The sequence below is a fragment of the Dromiciops gliroides genome, chromosome 6 (genome assembly GCF_019393635.1).
Source record: "Dromiciops gliroides isolate mDroGli1 chromosome 6, mDroGli1.pri, whole genome shotgun sequence".
Lineage (NCBI taxonomy): Eukaryota > Metazoa > Chordata > Mammalia > Microbiotheria > Microbiotheriidae > Dromiciops > Dromiciops gliroides.
The window spans coordinates 245,901,599-245,925,570 of record NC_057866.1 but is presented as its reverse complement, the minus strand read 5'-3'; the positions used below and the strand labels follow the sequence as shown (position 1 = coordinate 245,925,570).

At 37.0% G+C, this 23,972-nt stretch overlaps 1 protein-coding gene across 2 annotated transcripts in view; it reads left to right on the top strand.

Moving 5' to 3' along the window:
* Nucleotides 1–23,972, top strand: part of PPP3CA (protein phosphatase 3 catalytic subunit alpha) — a 400,754-nt gene that overhangs the window by 301,057 nt on the left and 75,725 nt on the right. For both annotated transcript variants that reach the window (XM_043970719.1, XM_043970718.1), the window contains exons 4-6: nt 10,432–10,543; nt 11,358–11,503; nt 18,380–18,519. In XM_043970719.1, coding sequence (XP_043826654.1) covers nt 10,432–10,543; nt 11,358–11,503; nt 18,380–18,519 — 398 coding nt within the window. The remainder of the gene's footprint in view (nt 1–10,431; nt 10,544–11,357; nt 11,504–18,379; nt 18,520–23,972) is intronic.

Below are 23,972 nucleotides of genomic sequence, written 5' to 3'. Positions count from 1 at the left end.
ACTTCATAGGCTCCCTAATGTACACACACATTTAACAAAGGGCAGCAGATATTGCTCCTTTGCTACAATTACTTTCTCAAATTTGCTTAAAGGGTATTTCGCTTCCCGATAAGTTCATTTTTTATCTATTATTGCTTTAGCGTGCTATTGAAAGTCTTTTCATAACTATAACTAGTATTGTGCTTTTTCTAATGACTACCTTTAAAATTGTTCAACCTTGTATAAATATTCTGTCAGTCAATAAATATTTATTAAGCTTCTATCATGTGCAAGGCACTATTCTAAGCAATGAGGAAACAAAATGAGGCAAAGGCAGACCCTGCCCTCAAGGAATCAAATGGAGGAAATCACAATCTAATATATTATCATAAAACCTCTTAGCTTTGGCCCTTTTATTTTAGTTTGGCAGAAGTGGCATGCTTGGGTCAGGTACTTTACCTCTTCTATTTATGTCCTAAGCATGCAGTAGCACACAAGGAGCCATGACAGTATTAGAAGAAGCACTGGATCTCTAGTCAGGCCTTGACTTAAGTCCTATCTCTGATAGTTACTACCTGTGTAACATTGGACAAATCATAGAGCCTCCTTTGGCCTCAGTTTCTTGATCTATAAAAGGAAAGGGATGGACGAGAGGGCATCTGAGAGCCCTTCTAACTGTGGATGGACCATATTTGGTAAAGTAGTTATAAACCCTGAAGGATATGCCTAACAAATTTGCGATCAGTGGGTTATCTCAATGCACTAAGGAAAGTACAGTTGTATTTGTGTGTTTTTACTATTGGTGTATTTTGTCCTTAGGGGTACTTGTCAATAAACAGAGTTGTCAAACTTATACCCAGGCTATAAGCTGCCCACATAATTCCCCAATGGAACAGACCCAGATTAAAATGTAATTGGAAGGGGGCAGCTGGGTGGCACAGTGGGTAGAGCACCAACCCTGGATTCAGGAGAATCTGAGTTCAAATCTGACCTCAGAAACTTGACATTTACTAACTGTGTGACCCTCGACAAGTCACTTAACCCTCATTGCCCCTGGGGGATATATATATATATATATATATAATTGGGAAGTGTTTAATGAAATAAACAAAAATATAATACAATTTAGATAATATTAATTTGTGGTTTTCTAAGTCAATATTCAGGGGCCAGGATTCTTTTCTATTTGATTATGATACCACTGGACTAGAGTACTTTGAGAAATTAATTAAAACAAAATGTCCTAACTACCTTTGGAGATAGATCCCTACCTAATCACCCTCCCTGATTGCATAGTAATGCATTAGGGAATACTTTATTTGAAATCATTTGAATATAAGGCATTTTAAAAGTCAATATTAGTTAAAGTTTATTACTTGTCTTTACATAGGTTCTACCATAGGATATTAAATTTTTAAAAAGTGCTATTCTTCATCAGGAGTGAAAATTAATTTTATCAAAGTATCATATTTTTATTTTTTTTTAGTATTCTTTGTTCATCTTTACAAAGTCTCCTTTGAAGGCCACATATTTCTTAACTGCACCATTAGGGTACTCAGAAGAAATGAATAATTATAAAAGAAAAAACCCTAAAACAATATTATTCTGGTCACTCAGTTAAGCTATTAGCTGAGAAGGTACTGTATACAAGGTGTTGAGAAAAGAGTTGTGGTGTTGGAATGATGCAATGACTTAGAATACATAAAACCTATTATCAGGAATTTACAGACTAATGGAGAGACCAAGAATGTTGGCCAAATTAGGTAATTCTATGATTAGTTACTGAGGGGAAGAGTCAATAAATTTTCAAATATTTTAGGTTAGGCAGGGAGGCCAAGCATGCAAGGCTTTGATTTGAAAATATTGTTTGAAATGTATAGCCTTGGGGGCAGCTAGGTGGTGCAGTGGATAAAGCCCTGGCCCTGGATTCAGGAGGACCTGAGTTCAAATCTGACCTCAGACACTTGATGCTTACTAGCTGTGTGATCCTGGGCAAGACACTTAACCCTCATTGCCCCACAGGAAAAAAAAAAAAAGAAAAGAAAAAGAATAGCCATCAAAGAGTTCTTACAAATTTAATTGATTACATTTTTTTAATGAGCATTTATTTTTTTCTTCCAACTTCCCCTAGTTGAAAAAAAAAACAACCTTGTAAGGAATATGCATAGTGAAGCAAAACAAATCCCCACATAAAAATCAGTGGATTTTAAATGAGGAGATAAGGATATTGCCCAATGGAGGAAGTGGAAATGGCTTGGATACGATTGCTCCATTTCTTCTTCACTTCTGTCACCTGCTAGTTGTTTGGCTCTGGGGAAATAATTTTGTCTTTTGAGGCCTCAGATTATTCATCTGAAAAGCAAAGTGAAAAATTAGATGTGTTGTCTGTGCTCTGAAACACACCCCCAGGGCCATCAGGGCCTGAGTGAATAAGTGAGGGGATCTCCTCCCTTATCAGAGATGTAACCAAAACTCTCTGAGGATACCCTGATCATCAGGGACTTAGCTTTCCCTTTCAGAAAAGGAGCCCCCAGTTACCCAGGAAAGAATGAAGCCCTGCCACAAGGCAAAAAATACCTGAGGAAGGGATGCAATCAATCAACAATCATTCGTTAAGCCCCTAAGCACTGTGCTGGACACTGGGGATACGAAGGAAAACAAAAAAATAACACCCACTTTCAAGGAGCTACCCACATATAGACAGAACACACTTTCTTCCTGCTGACCGATTATCAGCACACTTTAGAAGGCCCATGGATGAATCCCCACTTGGCAGGAGGAGAGGCTCTAAACTGTGCATAAAGATCCCTATGGGGCCTTGTACTGATTTAAAGAGCCACAGATTTAGATTATCTGTGTTTTTATCATATTCTAATTTATTTTTAAAAATACTTCCCAATTACATTTGAATCTGGTTTGGGTCACACTTGGGAATGTTGGGGACTACATACAGCCTGTGGTCATCGTGTTCAACATATCATTTCCGGTACCAGGAGATTTCTCTGAGTCTTACACTTACTCTCTATGAGAAACCTAAACTGTCTAAAAGAATCAAAACTAGCTAGTTAGGTTATCGGTCAGCAGCAGCACTTCTTCCTCCTTAAATATTACTGATAACACCATCCTCACATGATAACCAGTTATAACCAGCTCTATTGTGCGCTCTCTCTCTCTCTCTCTCTCTGTCTCTCTTCCTCTCTTTCTCTCTCTGTCTCTCTGTCTCTCCCTCTCTCTCTCTGTCTCTCTCTTTCTCCTCTCTTCTCCTCTCTCTCTTCTCTCTCCCTCTCTCCCTCTCTCTGTCTCTTTCTTCTCTCTCTCCTTTCTCTGTTTATCCATGTTACATGTTATATATTATATTGTATATATACAGTATATATTATATAAGTATATTGCATATAGATTTACATATTGCTATTTATAATATGCTTACTTTGTACTAACTTGTACTAATTTTAGGATTCTCTATAGTTATTGAGAAATGCTTATCAGGAAAGTTTGTCCTAAATGAATTAGTAAGTTGCCACCCTCTACCTTTGTATTCTCATAGGCAAATTGGACAACTCTAGGTAAACTTAGTCATGTTTCCAATTCCTCTCTCAAAAAATCTCAGAGGTTTATTTAGGTTGCTTTAGGTTTTTCCAACTTGGCTTTCCCCAGGATTGAAGAGGTACCCTTGTGGCTTAATTTGAATGCGATTGTCCTGTAAGTTCAGAACCTGGCTTTATGGCCACAAAAGATGACTCCTTGGGCAGCTATGTGGCACAGTGGATCAAGCACTGGCCCTGGATTCAGGAGGACCTGAGTTCAAATCCAGCCTCACACACTTGACACTTACTAGCTGTGTGACCCTGGGCAAGTCCTTAACCCCAATTGCCTCATTAAAATAATAATAATAATAATAATAATAATAATAATATGAGTCTTATAGGCCCTATCTCCTGTTTTTGTTTGGTTTTGTTTTGTTTTGTTTTTTAAGCATGAGTCTCATAGACAATGGAAATTTTGGAAATTTTGACAATGCACCCTAGGTTCTCTTGATTCTTTGATTTTTAGCCAAGATCAGGGCTCATTTCTTGGGAATTAGCCAGAATAAACTAGACAGGTTTGAGTGTTGAAGAAAGAGATTTTGTTCATTAGAACAAATATGTGTGGTAGCTGTAGCAGTAGCATTAACTTTAAGAGGTGTCCTAATCCATTTGAGTTTGGGTATGTATCCAGGCTTGGTTTAGAATTGCAAATAGAAGTGTTTCCACCAATAGCTACCCCATGACTGAGTAAATTTCCAAATGGAGTTTCCTGACTCTCTTATCCTATCTGATGCTAAATTCTTCTGTCTTAAGAGTAAGCTGATTCTGTTGTAGCCCATTGCACACTCTGGCCAGATCCAAGCTCTCAGGGATATAAGCTAAGCTAGAAGCTTCATCCATGTTTAATCAGGGGAGGTTGTTTTATTTATTAGTTTTGGAGTCACATAGACCAGAGTAGGACATGGGTGATGTTCTGTGGTTCTGCAAAAGGACATCAGACCGATGGGCACAACAAATAATATAGGAAGATAAGGTGGACTGGTGGTACAGGCATAGGCATGCTGGGCTAGTTGTCCATAGGATTCTGTCATTCTACTTCCCCTAGATTTTTTTTTGGGGGGGGCAGGGCAAATAGGGTTAAGTGGCCTTGCCCAGGGTCTCACAGCTAGTAAGTGTCAAGTATGTGAGGCTGGATTTGAATTCAGGTCCTCCTGAATCCAGGGCCAGTGCTTGATCAACTGTACCACATAACTGCCCCCCTTCCGCTAGATTTTATCCATGCTCTCCAAATGTGGGAATATCCCCAAGAATCCAAAACCGACATTTCCCCATTCTGTTTTTCTTTTACCAACTGGCATTTCTAGCGATGAAACACAGCTACACTTCCTATAGTCCTCATAGCATGGAGAGTTATTTTGAGATAACCTTGTTAAAATAGTGCATTTTTCTTGTTTAAATAGAAGCATATCATTTCTTTCCTTAAAAGCACTAGATTTCAAATGACAGGCCACTTCTACCACTCACTAGGTGTGTGACTTTGGGCAAGTTACTTAATTTCACTGGACCGAAGCTTGGTATCTATAAATGAAAGAGCTGGGATAAATGAAGTCTAGCTCTAAATACATAATCCTAATTATAGCCCTTATTGCCTTATGTTATCCCCTCTTCCAAGGATGTGTAAAGTTGGGAATAAAACTTCTACTGGCTGGAATGGAATTCTTTGGCATCTCATGACCTGAGTGAGTCCTAAACAGGGGCTAAGTCTCTATTTATTTATTTATTTATTTATTTATTTATTTATTTATTTATCTATCTATCTATCTATCTATCTATCTATCTATCTATCTATCTATCTATCTATCTATCTATTTATTTATCTATCTATCTATCTATTTATTTATTTATTCACTCATTCGTCTATTTATTTATTTATTCATTCATTCATTCATTCATTCATTTATTCTATTTATTTATTTGTTTGTTTGTTTATTTGTTTGTTAGTAATGCAATCGGGGTTAAGTGACTTGCCCAGGGTCACACAGCTAGTAAGTGTTAAGTGTCTGAGGCTGGATTTGAACTCAGGTACTCCTAATTCCAGGGCTGGTGCTCTATCCACTGCACCACCTAGCTGACGAAGAGGGACTAAGTCTTAAAAGAGACAGCTTCGCTTTCCCTTGACTGGAAGAGAAGCTTTTAAAAGAGATGCTAAGGGGGACAGCTAGGTGTCCCAGTGGATAAAACACCAGCCCTGGAGTCAGGAGGACCTGAGTTCAAATCCAGCCTCAGACACTTGACACTTACTAGCTGTGTGACCCTGGGCAAGTCACTTAACCCCCATTGCCCCACAAAAAAAAAAAAAAAGAGAGAGATGGTAAACTCCATGAGAGAAAAAAGTTCAAGTGTGTAGAATTTGGCTACAGTTTCTTCTAGGTGCAAGGGAACTAGTAGAAGGTAGAAGGGTCAAGAGTGACCCCTTCTGCTGCCCAGACAAAAAGAAGTGATGATGGAGTCTCAGCCTTTCTAAGTTTGACCAAAGCTCAGGAGGTGGGATGGGGGGTTGTTTTCATTTTAACTAGGGCAGCTCAGTATTTCAGTATTGAATCTGGAGTCAGGAAGGCCAGAGTTTAAATCTGACATCTGTTCTTCAGTGTCTGATAGTTTCATCCTATTTGTAATAGGGTTAGTACCTATGTCTTGGGGTTTCTGTGAGAAAAAAATAAGAGATTTGTAAAGTGCTTTGTAAATCTCCAAGCACTATATAAATGCAAGTTATTATTATTACTTATACACTGGTATGTATATGGCAACAGGGACTAGTCCAAAGGCAGCAGTTCTGAGGAGATGTGTGCATGGAACAGACCAGTGCTTACAGAACTTTGCAGGAGATTTGATGAAAGATGAGGATGGGCTCTTTCCCCCTTTCTCCTCACTGTCCAAGGTGATAGACACTGAATCCCAAGTATTTTTGTGCTTTACACTTGTTCATAATTCCTGATTTAATTATTACTTTAATGTTATTTTACTCTAGATTTGTGAATAGAGAGTTGCAATGGAGAAAACCAGTGACTGGTGTTGCCCTACAGATCAAAGTGAATCACTTAATCTGGATTCCAACTGATGCCTCAGAAACAATAATAGAATGATACTGATTTATTAAGTTTAATAAACATCCCTCTGTGGGGAAAGCTGGGTCCAGGCAAAAGCATGACAATCACCAGAGTTGAGGGAAGTGATTAGAGATTAATTTATCCTTACTGGGAGGAAAGAGGAAATATCTGGAATGGACCAATAGTGCCCACATTGGGTGAGGGCAAGAGGATAGAGGGAGTGGTTTTCTTTTGTTTTCATCATTAACCAAGGTTAACGCCCAAATGCTCACAAAAAGTACAAAGGCTGCAATGTAATCCTGCAATCCCTTTGTTCCCATGTTTCCTAGCCCCTCTTCCCCCTTCATTCTCCCTTCCTACTTTTCTTCCACTTAAATCTACATCCTTTTTTAAACTGCTCTAGCAAAATCAATACACAAAAGTACAATTAATATCAATGAATGGGTCAAAGAAAATTTCAATTAATGTATTTAAATGCTTAAATATTCAAATTAGTCTTAATATTGAAATTTATTTAAATACTTAAATTTATTTGAATTTTTAATATTTAAAAACATTTCACGAAAAATTAAATGTAATAAAATTACATATAGATGTGAAATGAATAAAAATGACTGTGCTCAATTTAGTGTACCAAATAACCCATACTCAAATCATATACCTTTGTTTGGGAATGAAGAGAGCAATATTATAGTTAAAACTGAAATTTGGACATGATTCCTGCTAAAAAGAAAAAAAAAAGGATCCATCCTAATACATCTAAACTTTCTAAGGAAAAACCATTTGCTTGCTTTTAGATTGTGTCAGTGAAAAAAAAAAAAGATTAGACAAATCAGTTGTTTGGTTACCAGAATGATTTTTTCTTTTGTAATGACTGTGGTGGCATCCATGGCTGGTAGGAACTTCAAAACTATGATACCACATTGGATCTATGTTTTCCTTCATATAGTCATGCAGATCATAGCCCATCCATATCTGCCCATTCTGGGCTACTCTTGTTCATAGAAAGGCTGACTTCTTTGAACATGACCAGATTACAGTTGTGTTCAAAGTCTCTTACCACACTGATATTCTTACACAGTTGTTTCACCAAATAGGACTGTCAGAACTCTAGATGAAGAAGTAGCTGCCCACAAAAAAATGTTGTAATTGGCAACAGATTCACACCAGATGTGGAGGAGAGAACTCTGGCATGAGCTTACCCTCTAAATCTTATTCTTGCCCATGAACTTAACATAACACTCCAACAATCTTCACTGTGTTGGATATTCTAGGCTATGTTTGGAGAGTGATTTCATTTTTTTATTTGTTTGTTTAGTCATTTAGTCATTCATTCATTTATTTTTGACAAGAAGGAAAATAATATTCAAAAACAGTTATTTTGTTTTCATGGTGTCATAAGCAAAACGTTTGAAGGTAACATATTTAAATATTTCACATTAAAAGAAAGAAAAATGATAATAAAGAGGAAGTTATGTGAGTTGTCTATTCAGAATTTTAAAAAATGGGCAGTATTGGTACATTTGTAGAGAGTATTTCCATGTGAGACTTTAGGAAACCAGCTATGAAAGTGTTACAGTAATTAAGCCTAGAGGTGATAAAGGCATATGATAATGTCAAAACAGGATGTTAAACTAGTCTGTGAATTTTCAACAGATGGCAAAAAAAAAAAAGTGATACTTAGAATGTGATTTCTCTAGTAACATTTGACAAAATTTTAAGAAGCCCTCAGTAAGGGTTTTGGTAGGGGAAGACGTTGCAAGTTTAGCTTCAAAAGAAGTTGTTACATTTAAACCAAATCATAAATCCCCTCCCTTTGGGTTTTATAAGTATATGGCAAAAAATATAGCTATTTTAAGATTTAAACACAAAGGAGGAAAATATTTAATTTCAACCCCCAGTTTGGTCCTCTTCAGTTGCAGCATAGAAAATTTTGAACTGCAAAAGTTCCCCTCATTGATATTAATAACAGTTTATAAATATCCATATTGAGATGTGATCTACCAACCCTGTGAAATATCACCAGGGCCTTTATTAAAACATGTGCACAAATACCCAACATAACACATGGCAAGCAATCAGAAGGATGCTGAGGCCAAGATCAGGGTGTGGCTGATTAAGATGAAAAGAATCATTTGTACATAGCAACATTTGCAATGACTATATCTGCTAACCAAAATACGGACAACTTGGACTTAATATGCAGAGTGCACTTTTGTCAGAAATGGTGAAATTAATTCACACTGAAATGAATGAATAGTGACTAGCAAATTAATTCAACATGTGTACCTCCTTTTATTGTCAACTGTAATCACTGTTTATTTCAACCATTCCTGTCTCTCTATATAAGAGGTAATAGGATTGCATTACACATATATGCATGAATTACATGCCATTTATATTTCCTATTGGGAGCTCAATCTTAATACGTTCGTTAAATGACTCTTTCCAATCAATGCACGAATATTCTGTAAGTTAAACATGATTATTCTTTATAGACAGGACACTATTTCATTAAATTGTTCCTTGTTTGCAAATGGACTCCCAAAATTGAGACTGGGTTGTGATGTTCTAAATTGGATGTTTGTGTTATTTTTTAGCATAAAGTTAGATAGAATTTGCCTGGAACACTTTGTTACCAATAATAGGCTATTGAAGCATCAAAACAGGGGTAGCCCATCATAGCATACTAAGAACTCGGGAAGATCTGTATTTAAGTCCTTCCTCTTACTGGTATTGGCTGTGTGACCCTGGGCAATGATTTGACCCCTAAATGCTCCAGAAAACTCTAAAATTAACAGTCACACATAAATTGCTGAAGTGTATTTGTTAGAGGGAGCCTCCTTAGAAGGGATTTCCCTATACCAGAGTGCTCCCCCGCAAAACAACAATCCCCAGTGCTGCTGAACCAGCAAAGGTAATTGGGAAATATTTAAAAAAACAAATACAAATAAAATAAAACAGATAATATTAATATATTGTTTTCCAAGTGAATACAGGACATCCATACGTGCAGTTTAGTGGTTCCCCTTTTCTATTTGAGTTTGACACCATTGATCTATACCAATAAGATGATAGTTCTAGTCCAAAAAATAAATTATAAATGAAAAACTGAAAGCCTAGGGAGAGATCATCCAGGACAGTACCATAATACCCACTTCTACTCTATCAAAGGGTTTTCCATCCTGTCCATTTCCTTTGCAAGTATGCCCTTGCTCCCTGCTTTTCCGTTACTAGAGCTTATTTCTCAGCTCGGTAATGTGATATTTCTTAATCATGTAGACTTCATTTTTTTTCTATATCATATCCCCACTTAACCTTAAATTTTCCAGACTTGAAAACTGTAATTTTCCCCTCTATTCTTCTTCAAGCTACTTTCTCCCTCCTTAGCCCACATCCTGTAAACACCCATGGCCACTCTCACCTGTCTGGAATTAGTCTTTGGATATTATGACCCAAATTCCACATTGCATGCAGTAGTTCAGGTACAAATGAGACTGGTTCAGTATCTTTTTTTTGTTTTGTTATCAATATGTTTTCTAATGATTTCACTAACATTTGGCTGATCATTTTGGCCATAACAGGACATTAGAGTTAATATATGTCCACAACACAAAAATTTTGGGGAAGGTTGTGAAAAACCAAAGAATACATGTTCTGTGAGGGTAGGAATAATTTGCTTTTGTGTTCATATCCTGAGTGCCTGGTACAGTACTTAGAACACAAGAGGTATTTACTAAATGCTTATCAACTCATTGAATATATAGGATATGATGGAAAAATGTATATACTATTTGATCATTTGTTTTGTTTTTCAGTGTGTGCTGTATTTATGGGCCTTGAAAATCCTTTACCCAAAAACACTGTTTTTACTTCGTGGAAATCATGAATGTAGACATTTAACAGAGTATTTCACATTTAAACAAGAATGTAAGTATATCCTAAGTTTTTTACTATGAACAGTTAAATGTTACAAGTGAGAAGTCCCTAAGCTTTTTATATACTGTTTTCTATGTCATAAAAGGATAATTAATTTTTTTAAAAAATGAAGTAGGAAGTGAGATCATTTCTGAATTTATGTGGCCATATGAATGTATGTTTGTATGTATTGGGAAGGAAGGAAGAATTTAGTAAGTGCCTACTATGTGCCAGACACTGCACTAAGTATTTTACAAATATCTCATTTGATCCTTACAACACCCTGAGTGGCAGGGTTATTATTATCCCCATTTTCCAGTTGTGGAAACTGTGGCAAATAGAGGTTAAGTGACTCGCCCAGGATCACACAGTTACTAAGAGTCTGAGGCTGGATTTAAACTCACGTCTTTCTGACTCCAGGTCCAGTACTCTATCCACTGGGCCATCTAGCTACCTCTTTGCCTAGAAGGAGAAAAAAGGATTCCTGAGGTAAAGGGAGAAAGGGAAAAGAAAGAAAGGAGGATCAGAGTTGAGAGAGAGAAGAAGCAGAAGTGAATGTGAAAGAAAAGAACTGAGAACAGATAAAGGGGGAAGAGAAAGAGGAAAGAAATGGAACAAGATCAAAACATTTATGAATGAAAAACAACTACAGAAAAAGACTACAACGAACATTTATACCTTCACGTCACTGTAGAGAAGGGCTAGAATCTAGAAAGTGTACAGTTTCATGTTCCCAATGTGACATCAAAAGCAAACAGATCTTAGACATCAAAGCATGAGTAGCTTTTTGCATATTCATATGTATCTGACTTTTCTATCCTCAAAGGTAAAATAAAGTATTCAGAAAGAGTATATGATGCCTGCATGGACGCCTTTGACTGCCTTCCCTTGGCTGCCCTGATGAACCAACAGTTCCTGTGTGTACATGGTGGCTTGTCACCAGAGATCAACACCTTAGATGATATCAGAAAAGTAAGTCTAGTTATTACTCAAACCCAGTCTTTCAACACATCCAGTTACCAATAAGCAGATCCAAAACACCTCAGCATCTATTTGTGGACATATCATCTTGGTGTGTTAATATGAAGTTTGTTTTAAACATGGTCATTTTTAGTCCCCGAAGGAGATGATGGCTGTGTTGTCATTTGGGCAACATTTGGGTTTCTTTTTTTTTTCTTAGAGCAAAAGTATCAAGAGTTCATACATATCACCTGAAAATTTTTGTGTTTACTAGACGTGTATGAGTACTTAATGCAGTATTTGACCCCTAAAACATATGCCTTATTCGTTTTTCTTTGGCACACTCCAAACATTCCTGGTTTATTCATTAGGAGTAGAAATTCTGCATTGCCTTAGAGAAGAAACAAAAATCATTTATTTTAAAGCATGCCACAGTTATGCTTCTTTTACCTACCATCCATGACACTGTAAAGTGGTGTGACTTTTTTGTTTTATCATGATGGTCTTTTGGTTATGTTCGCACAAATAGGTAGAATAAAGTTGACAATTCTAAGCATTATTCTTGAACTTTATTTAACCATAGCCTATTAATGTTATTTAAAGAAGTGATGATTAAGTTGACTATAGAAAGACATATCCCTCTTTCAAAATCTGAGATCTCATGGCTTGAAGAGACTTTTAATGATAGAATAGAGTTCTTATTTTTCTCTAGAATAAAGCCAAAAGCCCTGTGCTTACAGCTGTGACAACCCAAAGATAATGAGCAATGAACCAAAGCATTCTATTCTTGCTGACATTAATAAAGAGAATCATGGATGTAGTTCCAGATGGTATGTTTAAATAATAATGATAAATAGATAGCATTTCTATAATGCCTTAAGGTTTGCAAAGCAATTTATGTATGTTTTCTCTTTGAACCTCAAAAAAGACCTATAAAGTTTTGTTGTTCAGTCATTGATGACTCTTCGTGACCCCACTAGGGTTTTCTTGGCAAACATCCTGGAGTGGTTTACCATTTCCTTCTCTAGCTCATTTTTATTTTTTTGTTTTTTGTTTTTTGTTTGTTTGTTTGTTTTGTTTTTGGTGGGGCAATGAGAGTTAAGTGACTTACCCAGGGTCACACAGCTAGTGTCAAGTGTCAATCAAGAGGCTGGATTTGAACTTGGGTACTCGTGAATCCAGGGCCAATGCTTTATCTACTGTACCACCTAGCTGCCCCCTCCAGCTCATTTTTAAAATGAGGAAACTGAGGCAAATAGGGTTAAGTGACTTGCCTCTGAGGCCAGATTTGAAATCACAAAGATGAGTCTTCCTGAGTTCAAGCCCAGTGCTCTATCACTCTGCCACCTAGTTACCCTATAAGGTAGGGGCTATTATTATTCCTTCTTTTACAGATAGGAAATAGAATCTGGGAAAGATAAAGTTAGTAGGCCCAATTTTAAGTCCAACACTTTATATGCTGCACCTCCAAGGTAGCGCTAATCATGTTATTGATATACTTTTTTGTGTGTGTGAGGCAATTGGGGTTAAGTGACTTGCCCAGGGTCACACAGCTAGTAAGTGTCAAGTGTCTGAGGCCGGATTTGAACTCAGGTGCTCCTGACTCCAGGGCTGGTGCTCTATCCACTGCGCCACCTAGCTGCCCCATTATTTATATATTTGATCATTCCCACAATCCTGTGAAGTATCTAGCCCAAGATGTATCTTTATGTTATAAAATAATATTATTACATTTTATAATATTACATTTTAATACATTTAATTATATATTCTAGAAATAGATACATAAATGTGTATACATGTATATATATGCACACATACATGTATGTATATTACTAAACACACATCATTTATTTATATATTCTGTGTGAATAATAGACATTAAATATACTTAAATATTCTATAGTATAGCATATATCATAGCTACACATACATATATGCATGTATGCATGCATGGGTATACACATTATATATATACATGCATACACATATACATATATATATACACACACACACACACATATATATATATGTGTGTGTATATATATATATATATAGGTGTATTACTAAACAAGGCAATTGAGGCCCAGAGAATTTGAGTCGGCTTGCTTAAAATCTTACGTGGCCAAATGAGTACTAAAACTTGAGCCATTTGGTATCTACTTCATTGTTATTTCTGTTACCATACACCGGCATAGAGGGGTATTACAATTTACTTATCTACATTTTTACCATATTTCATGAGTGTTTGTGGCATAATAGTCAACACCATTTGGTGGGACACCTCAGGTGTTGACATTTGTCATAAAGCTTGGTAAGAAGTCTCTGAGTGGGAGGCAGATGGACATTGGAGTCAGAAGTACCTGGGTACAGATCCTGCCTCTGCCACTTTATTCCTTATGTGACCTTGAGTCATTTGACTTTGTAAAATTTGTAAAATGGAGGGATGGGACTAGATGACCTCTGAGGTTCATTCGAGTTCTAGATCGATGATACTAAGTAAAGGCAGTTAGGTAGCTCGTTGGATAGAACGCTGGATCCTGAGTCAAGAAGATCTGAGTTCGAATTTGGCCTCTAACACCTAAGCAAGTCACTTAGCCTTTGTTTGCCTCAGTTTCTTCAACTGTAAAATGGGGTTAATAAAGCACCTACTAATAGGATTGTTGCGAGGATCAAATGAGATCCTATTTGTAAAACACTTAGCAAAGTATTTGGCACATAGTAGGTGCTTATTTCCTTTACATCCCTTTGCGCCCAAGGCTAGAGTTTTCTAAATTGTTCTGTGACAACTGATGATGAGAGGTAGGCAACATGATGTCATGATAAGAACATAGGACTGAAGTTAAAAGGCCTGACTTGCACTGATAAATGATATGAGCCCTCTATGGGTTTCATCCTGCTCACCTGATACACAGGGAATCTCTAGTTTACCTTCTTGTTCTAACAATCTGATTCACCCTTCCTCATTCTGGCTCCTGTCCAGTCTTCCTAGTCTTATTTCATGTTCCTCTCCTTTATGTACCCCATGTTCAGAAACATTGACCAACTGCTCCCTCAGCTTAGTACTCCATCATATCCTTGTGTCTCCCTGAAGGTTTTCCACTATGAGATGCCTCACCTCCAATGCTCAGAAGCCCATGGCTCCTAATGACTCAGCTCATATCACCCCAAATTTCCTTCCTCTTCCCTCCCCATTGTTACTCTGAAAGTTAACTTAGGTTTACATGCATATGGACATGTTGTATCCCTCCTATAGGATTGCAGCTCTATGAAGGCAGGGGCTTGTTTATTCTGGGCTTTGTATCCCTAGTGCCTAGCACTGGGCCTTCTATATAAGAGATGCTTAACTGGGAGAACAGAATTGAGTTCAGAAAATCTAATGAGAACGTGCTTGTGCTTTATAAGAATGTTCAAAGAGGAGACAGTGACAATCATCTAAGCTTTTGGTTATTGGTATGACTCCACTTACTTTTGACTAGAATCAGGGACATTTTTCCAAGTTACTGTTTGGACTAGAATAACATGAGTTTTGTTCATTTGGGGTTCACATTTCTAGACTGGAAACAATACAAGCTATTGTACATCCTTTTCTTTTTTAAACTGAGTTGGAATCTAGGCAGACTTTGACACCCAATATGTGTTAATTTCTCACGAAAGTGGTTAATTGGCTTATTAAATGGAGTCTAGTTTACATGAAGGTACTGAGCATCATGGCCACACAATGTTAAATTTGAAATTCAACCTAGTGTTTATTCTTTAGGACATATTTCGGTTCTTTAAGTGATTCTTTGGCATCATTTATTTAGTTATTCATTTCTTCATTATTTCACTTCCTAATGGTTTGATTGGTTTTTCTACTGTGTTTTGAAACTTCATTGTTAACCAAGACATCTATGAGCATTTTTTGTGGTCTACTCAAGCAATATAGCAAAGACTTTAAATTGTTAAATAAATTAAACTGTTCTCCCTCCTCTCTTAGGATCGAATGAAAATGGCATCAAATATTTAATTTAAGAAATTGTGATATTTCCTAATCACTAATTATTGCAGTCAGAAGGAGATCAAAGTACAAAAGAACAGTATTGATACTTTAATAAATATTGGGTATTTGTCAAGGGGGACAACAATTAGCTTTAGACAAGTTCCATTGCCCCTTAGCTTTTGTATTGATCAATACAAATTGGCACCTTACCCCACTAGTGCTGCTGAAAACATCGTGAGTAGAGGATCCACATGAAATGGTGGTGCCAAAATGTGAACAAGTCTGAAAACAAAGTTCTTGACATTTTCTAAAGAAGTGGTTCTACAGGTAGCTTAGGGGCTGTTGGGTCATCCTCCTCTTCCTCCTCATCAAAAGGTTTTAGGGACTTGCACATAGGATTGGAAGAGGACTTCATTTGTATGTAGATGTAGGTAATTTATTCTGCTCCAACAATACTTTTCCTTACCAGAGATGAAAATGTTAGATGCTTTTTTTTTTTTAGATCATAAATATTTTAAAACATCCTAAACAGCCCCTACCACCATGGAACCAAGGTACTTTGAGAAGTTAATTGATTTTTGCCTGTAAAACAATATAATGAGGGAGAAAAACACTAAGAGTCAATCTTGTGGCTCTCTCATTCAGGTCAATAGCTTCTAGGAGTCCAGGAGGCATTTTACATATTTATTTTAGTTGCTATAGGGTAGTAGAAATAGATTGAGGAAAAGGAGAATGGGAGAGAGATGGAGAAAGACAGAGACAGAGAGAATATATTATGGAGAAGTATCAGGAGACAAAATAAGCAATGAGGAAAGGAAATATATTTTTCTTTTGCTGAAAGCCAAGCTGTTGCTCCTTGTTATAAATACTCGATTCTTGGGGACTGAGAAAATAAAACCCTAAGAGTATACACCAAGTTTGCTTGATGTTATGGGTGGTGAACTTAACATCTTAGAACCCTTCTACCTTATAATTGTACAATCCATATTTAAATAAATATTATTTCCCAAGTGAAAGCCATAGTGATTTGAACTATTCCTGAACACACACATTTTTGTATTGTTCATTTAAAAAATATTGAAGGCTTAAAAAGAAGAAGAAAAGGAATAAAGGATTCCTTTGAACTGGCAGTACATCTTCTCATGTACCTCATAATTCTCAGGAGTTCCTTAATTTTGCCCAATTTCTTAGTTCCCCTAAACCCTTTATACTTAGGCAGTAAAAGGAGCTGAGGCATCCAGGTAATAAGTCCTGTTATCGACATTGAGCTGAGCTTTTAATGTACTTCATGGCATTGCATTCAGTGAGTGCCTCGCCCTATAATTAAGAAGTAGAGTAAGTAAGCCATTGCATTGTTTTGAATTTCTCAGTTTGTCAGATATGAATTCCTGATTTTTTACCACTGTGTTTTCTGCCAATGATGAGTTTCTCTTTTAGTAAGGGTTCAACAGTTTTTCCAAAATAAATACTATTTGCTGGTTACTTGATCAAACTTCAAACCAGGCCATTTCAACAATAATCAGAGTATCTCTCTTGTCTGCTATTTTGTGTTTGGAAATAAGTCCATTCCAAAAGTAAAATCTATATTTTTGTGAACAAATATTTTTCTTTGGGACATTGTGGTTATAAATGCATGGAGTTTTTTAGATTTCTGAAACCAGTTAGAAGGTTTGAAATGAATATTTTATGATTGAAATGAAGATAGAAATTTAGAAGGTCTTATCTTCCTAAAACTTTTAATTGAGTGTTAGAAACATGAAAGATTGCCTCATTATTTTCAGATATTAGTAAAAAAAAAGAAGTGTGTCACTAAACAATTAATTAATCTGGCCCTTACTATTAAAAAAGAAGAGTTTGATAGACTGTTAGACTGAATTATTCACATACCTGTATAGTCTTAAAAGAAAATATTAGAGTGTCCAACTGAAGAATATTAATTCTTAATGCATTTTCTCAGGTATTTTGTGTTTTACCTGACTTTCAAAGGGGACTCTGGGATGTCAGTTTAATAAAATGACTGTTAAAAATAATAAAGATAAAGAGTTTTCTTAAATTTCAGTTAAAAATACATTTCTAAATACCGTCTCACACTTGGCATTTACTATTAAATATTTTAAAAGCCAAATCACACCTGATTTATATGTGTTATGCAGGAAATTCATTCCATAAAGGACAAGGTCTTAAAGCTAGAACTGTGATATGGAGCAGATTCCGGAGGTAGCATGATTTTTTCCACTTTATAGCAACATGATAGACGTACAGTTAGACAAAATGGATATGCTTTCCAACACCCACAGAAAAATGATGAATGGATCTTCTGAATATAGACACCCCTAATGAGGCCATTGTGGATTGTCATGCATAGTTCTAGAGACTCCAGATGAATATTCATGGAATGAAGACCCTTTTCTTATAGAATTATAATTATCTATAATGTAAATAAAAAGCTAACCCTATTTTCAACCATACTGTAGTTCCTAACCCCTACCACCAGGTGGCAGCAATAGGGAGCATTAAAAATGAAGTCATTTGTGTGTAATTGGGTTGGGGGAGAGGTGTGGGGAACTCAACATTATGAAGAAATGGGCAATATGATAAAAAGAGAAGGAAACAAGTAGATGGATAGAAAGAAGGAAAGGGAGATGGGAAGATATAAAAAGAATGAAGCCAAGGAAGATACTAGAAAAACAAAAGGAAGGTGGTGAAATATGGAGGGATGTAGGAGAGGTTAAGACAGGAAAAACAGAGATGATAAGATGTGGAAAAGGGCTGAAGAAAGGAACAGGAGAGGGCAGTTCAAGGATTGACATATTATGAGGAGAAACTTATGGATGCCAATTTCTAATTCTGTTTGAATTCCAAGTTGCCAAAGATTAGTATTTTTCTTTCTCTTTTATTTTCCTTAGTTAGACCGATTCAAGGAACCACCGGCATATGGACCTATGTGTGACATCCTGTGGTCAGACCCCCTGGAAGACTTTGGAAATGAGAAGACTCAGGAACATTTCACTCATAACACAGTCAGGGGTTGTTCGTACTTCTACAGGTGAGTCTTGTACTGTTGTCCTCTCTCATGGAATATTAGTTTGGTGGACAGGCCTCCTCTTGGATCACAGGCCATGTATTTGATTTATTCACAATGTTTATGTAACTATTCTTCAGGAAGCAAGTGGAAATGGTGGGTTTAAACTGAAACTGTGGTTTTAAAGGACTCTGAGAGCTTTCCAAGTGAAATAATTCCCTTCTCCATGAGGAGAAGGCAGAACAGAGAAGAAAGGAAGAGAGAGAAGAGAAGAGAGGGAATTAGCTAGAAATGTCATTCTGCTCCATATAATGAGTTCACATTTCTATTGGGCTTTGCAGTTCTTCCCTTAGATTATCTCATTAGGCTCTCTCCAAAACAATATGATGTCAGGATAAAGTGCTTGAAAAGATCTTAGAAGTTATTGAATCCTTAAGTTCAGTTGGTTTTTAGTCATATATGACTCTTTATGACCCCATTTGGGGTTTTCTTGGCAGAGATACTAGAGTAGTTGGCCATTTCCTTTTCCAGTTCATTTTACAGATGAAGAAACTGAGGCAAACAGGCTTAAGTAACTTGCCCAAGGTCAAACAGCTGGTAAGTGTCTGAGGCCAGATTGGAACTCAAAAAGATGAGTCTTCCTGACTTCAAGCTTGCCACTCCATCCACTGTGCCACCTAGCTGCCCCCTCATTTTATAAATAAGATCACTGAGGTCATATGATAATTGGATCATATGATATGATATTGGATCATATAGAGCTCAAAGGGTCATGAAAAAAGAATTTTGTTCAAATCCCTCATTAGACAGATAAGAAAAAGGAAATCTAGAAACCTCATATGACTTGGCCAATGCCCCATGTACATTTCTGTAAAAGAGCAGCCCCAATGGGGCAGCTAGATGGCGCAGTGGATAGAGCACCGGCCCTGGAGTCAGGAGGACCTAAGTCCAAATCTGGCCTCAGACACTTAACACTTACTAGCTGTGTGACCCTGGGCAAGTCACTTAACACCAATTGCCTCACTAAAAAAAAAAAGAAAAGAAAAAGAGCAGGACCAAGATGTGAATACAGCTCCTCCACATCCAATTCTAACTACCCTTCCACTGTACCATGAAGTCAATAGTATCATTAGTTCCTTTTTACAGATGATACAACTGAGGCTTAATGGAATAAAATGATTTGATCGGATTCAAATGGTTCATAAATGACAGAACTAGACTCAAATCAAAATTTTAATCCTATAAGTAAAAACAAAACAAAGAAACTTATGAACAATTTGTTGTTCAGTTGTTTTTCAACTCTTCATGAACCCATTTAGGGTTTTCTTGGCAAAGATCCTAGAGTGGTTTGCTAGTTTCTTCTCTAGCTCATTTTATAAATGAGGAAACTGAAGCAAACAGGTTTAAATCACTCTCCCAGGGTTACACAGCTAGGAAGTATCTGAGGCTATATTTGAATTCAAGAACATGAGTCTTCCTGACTCCAGACCTGACACTTTTTCTACCACCCTAACCAGCTGCCCATCCTGAACAAATATACCTGTTCAAAAAAAAAAAAAGATGGAACGAACTGAATTTGGAGGTAATAAATTCTTTACCCTTAGACATCTTTAATCAGAGGCTGGATGACCAGTTAGTAAAAATATCATATATGAAAGCTTTGTTTAGGTAGCTGTTGGACTACATGAGCAGAAAAATAGGAACACTTAACTCTCAAAAGATGTTAGTGCCAAGGTAGAGTAGCCATAGATAGTTCTAGTATTCATTTAATACATCTCTTTTAAATTTCTGTTAATTTCCTTGCTTCTGTGTTAAAAACAAAAATGAGGAGCAGCTAGGTGGCACAGTGGATAGAGCACTGGCCCTGGAGTCAGGAGTACCTGAGTTCAAATCCGGCCTCAGACACTTAACTGTGTGACCCTGGGCAAGTCACTTAACCCCAATTGCCTCACTAAAAAAAAAAAAATGAATGGTGCAAAGTTCTGAGAGTTTTCTTGTTGAGATTATGTGTTTTCTTCCCCAACTTGGATAAAATTATCAACCTAATGATAGCTGCCTTTTAATATACTGGTACCCATGGGGCAGCTAGGTGGCGCAGTGGATAGAGCACCGGCCCTGGAGTCAGGAGTACCTGAGTTCAAATCTGGCCTCAGACACTTAACACTTACTAGCTGTGTGACCCTGGGCAAGTCACTTAACCCCAATTGCCTCACTAAATAAATAAATAAATAAATAAATAAATAAATAAATATATATATATACTGGTACCCATGAGTTTGAGCCCAAGAAGCCTTCCAAACTGTTTTATAATCATTTCTACACTTGAAAAATATTGGGAATGTATAAGTCCCTTAAGATCACTATTCACTTCAGATAGACTCTACAACATGATTTTCATTCTACAGTGCCTTACAGCTGTTTCCTGATGGTTCTTTCACTCAGTCACAAGGTTCTTTATTGGATTACACTCAGGCTTAGTAGACTTGCTCATTGTTAGAAAGGAAGCTTTTGTGAAATAGGCCATCCAAAATGAAAAGAAAAAAATACCACTGTATATTTTAAAAGAAGAGGAAGCAGATAAGAATATGTATAAACTCAAGAAATCATTTTCTGATCTCTGAAAGTAATAAAAAAATTATCTCAAGTGATTAGACTCATTTTAAGTTCTTAAATCATATAACAAAATATGACATAAAATTTGTTTTCCCTGTTTTGTTAATAATCTCCCCCTCCATTCCCAGACATCAGCAGAGAGGTAAATCTGAAGATTTTCAAGAATAATTTTCCACTTTGGAACAGTTAGAAGCTGAGGCAGGACCTGTTTGAAGTGAATGATATAAAGTCAGGGTCCCATGACCTTTAAATGTAAAGATCCTCTGACCTCTGATAGAGGATTGCTGATATACTAGGGAAGAGATCTTCATAGAATTATAATCACCCAGAATTTAGGTGTCTTGTTTTGCCGAAATCTCATGCGACTTGCAACACAACCTGGCACGTGATACTTTCCCAGGAAGTTATACAAAATAAGAGCCCATACACGCTTATAAGCAAATACACTCCATAACATCAGAACCCTTCAATCCCAACCTTCCAGGTACATTGCACAACCACGAAGCAGTAACAACTGGTTCTCTTACTTTCCTTCCTTCCAATACACGAAGTTCTGCAATTACAATACAATGGACTAAATACCAAATAAAAGTTTCACATTCTTCATTTTTATATGCTAGTTCCAGAGTGCTGCAGAGGCCATTTCCCTTTTAAGACTTTTGGCAATAGTTACTGCCTTACTGTGCAATAGATAACCATGCTCCTTTTTAATAGTAACAGCTGAGAGGGACCACAGGACAGACTGACTCCACCTTTTCAGGCATCACAGAACAACATACTATTCATGTCTTTTTCTTCTGACTCAGAAGGAGGCTTTCCTCTCTTTACCCAGTCCCCATGACCATAGGGGTGTGCTAGCACCAACCAAGAGGAGGGAATAACAGGTATCAGGATCAAAAGACAAAGATTTGGAAATCAAGCTAAGTTGATCAGCTCCTGGGCTCTCTCACTCAGTATTTTTTCTTCTTAATCTTATAGACTCCCCCTTCTTCCCTAACTCTGCTTGCCTCCTAGCATTCCTGCCCATCTCGTCTGTTAATCTTGGCATTCCCTCGATGCCCAGTACAAATCTGGTCTTGCTTCTCCACTTCTGCTTGCTTTCCTGCCAACTCAGACTCTGCCATCTCAGGCTCTGGGTAGGGCAGGATCAGGGTTGCTTCACTTGTGACATACATGTAAGATCCATCCCAGGTACGACCTCTCCAAGCTCCAGTCCCGACTTTTGAGATTTTCTCCACCATGCTCCATAAAGCTTCCCTTTATCTTATCTTTCCCTATTAGACTGTAAACTCCTTGAGGTCAGGAAATGCTATTCTCTTTGTATTCCAAGTGGTTAGCACCGCGCTTGGCGCATAAATCCTTAATATATTCTTATGCTTACCTGCCTTCCTGATTTCATGATTTTTGTTCCTAACTAGATTTTAGTTGCTCTTTATTTCAAGTTCATCATCCTGTCTTAGTTTATGTAGCATTAGACCTACACCATTCCCAGATAACTGCTGAGTATGCATGAAAGAAAAATCTATAACATGATTTATTGTCTTATGTCTCATTGAATGAATCGTTATTCAGACTGGCATCTGGGTTATTCAGAGGATCTCAAATTTAGAGCAGGAAGGGACCTTAAAGGTCATGGAGCTCGACTCCTTCCCTTTCTCATAGATGAGGAGACTAAGGAAAGTCTCACGAGGTGAAGTGACCCAGCACCTAACACATGCCTTGGCACATAGTTGACTTTTAATAAATGCTAAAAGGCTGAATCATGGTCATGTCACTAGTAAGTGTCTGAGGCAAAATTCAAACCCAGATCTTCCTCCTCCTCCTCCTCCTCTTCTTCTTCTTCTTCTTCTTCTTCTTCTTCTTCTTCTTCTTCTTCTTCTTCTTCTTCTTCTTCTTCTTCTTCTTCTTCTTTTTAAATGGGGCAATGAGAGTTAAATGACTTGCCCAGCGTCACACAGCTAGTATGTGTCAAATGTCTGAGGCCGGATTTGAACTCTTGAATCCTGGGCCAGTGCTTTGTCCACTGTGCCACCTAGCTGCCCCCCAGGTCTTCTAATGTTCTATAATCTATTCTATACTTGACTAATTAGCGTAAACATAATGCTGTTTATATCAATAAAAATACTAACACAAAATTTGCAATAATATAATTGAATATAAATTAATATAAAACTAAAGGACATAGAAGAAAGACACTATCTGCAACCAGAGAACAAACTGATAAATAGAAGTATGTATAGAATAATTTACATATATGTGCCTATTTGTGTCTAATGGAAGCCATCTTCAGGGGTAGGAGAGAGGAGAGGGAAGAAAAAAAAGTAAAAGAAAAAGAAATTTACCTAATAATTTTGTTGTATATTTGAAAAGAATAGCAAGTAATACATAGTAGATTTGTAGTTTCATGTACAATCCTCTTTTTATTGTACTATTATAGAAATGCTTGTTTTATTCAACAAATAAAAAGGAAATCTAGAAAATAATATTAATAGCCTATTATTATGTAGCATTTAACAGTTTCAAAGCATTTTCCTCACAAGGTAGGTTGGGCAAGAATAACCTACGTTTATGGATTAGATACTAGAGTGTCAGTGAGGTTTAATCAGATAGCTGGTGTCAGAACTAGCCCTGGGACCTGAACCACTTAACCACTATTTTTTTTTTTTTGCGGGGCAATGGGGGTTAAGTGACTTGCCCAGGGTCACACAGCTAGTAAGTGTCAAGTGTCTGAGGCCGGATTTGAACTCAGGAACTCCTGAATCCAGAGCCGGTGCTTTATCCACTGCGCCACCTAGCTACCCCCTTAACCACTATTTTTTAATGCATCATTCTACCTCAACAAATTGGCATCCTCCAGACCATAT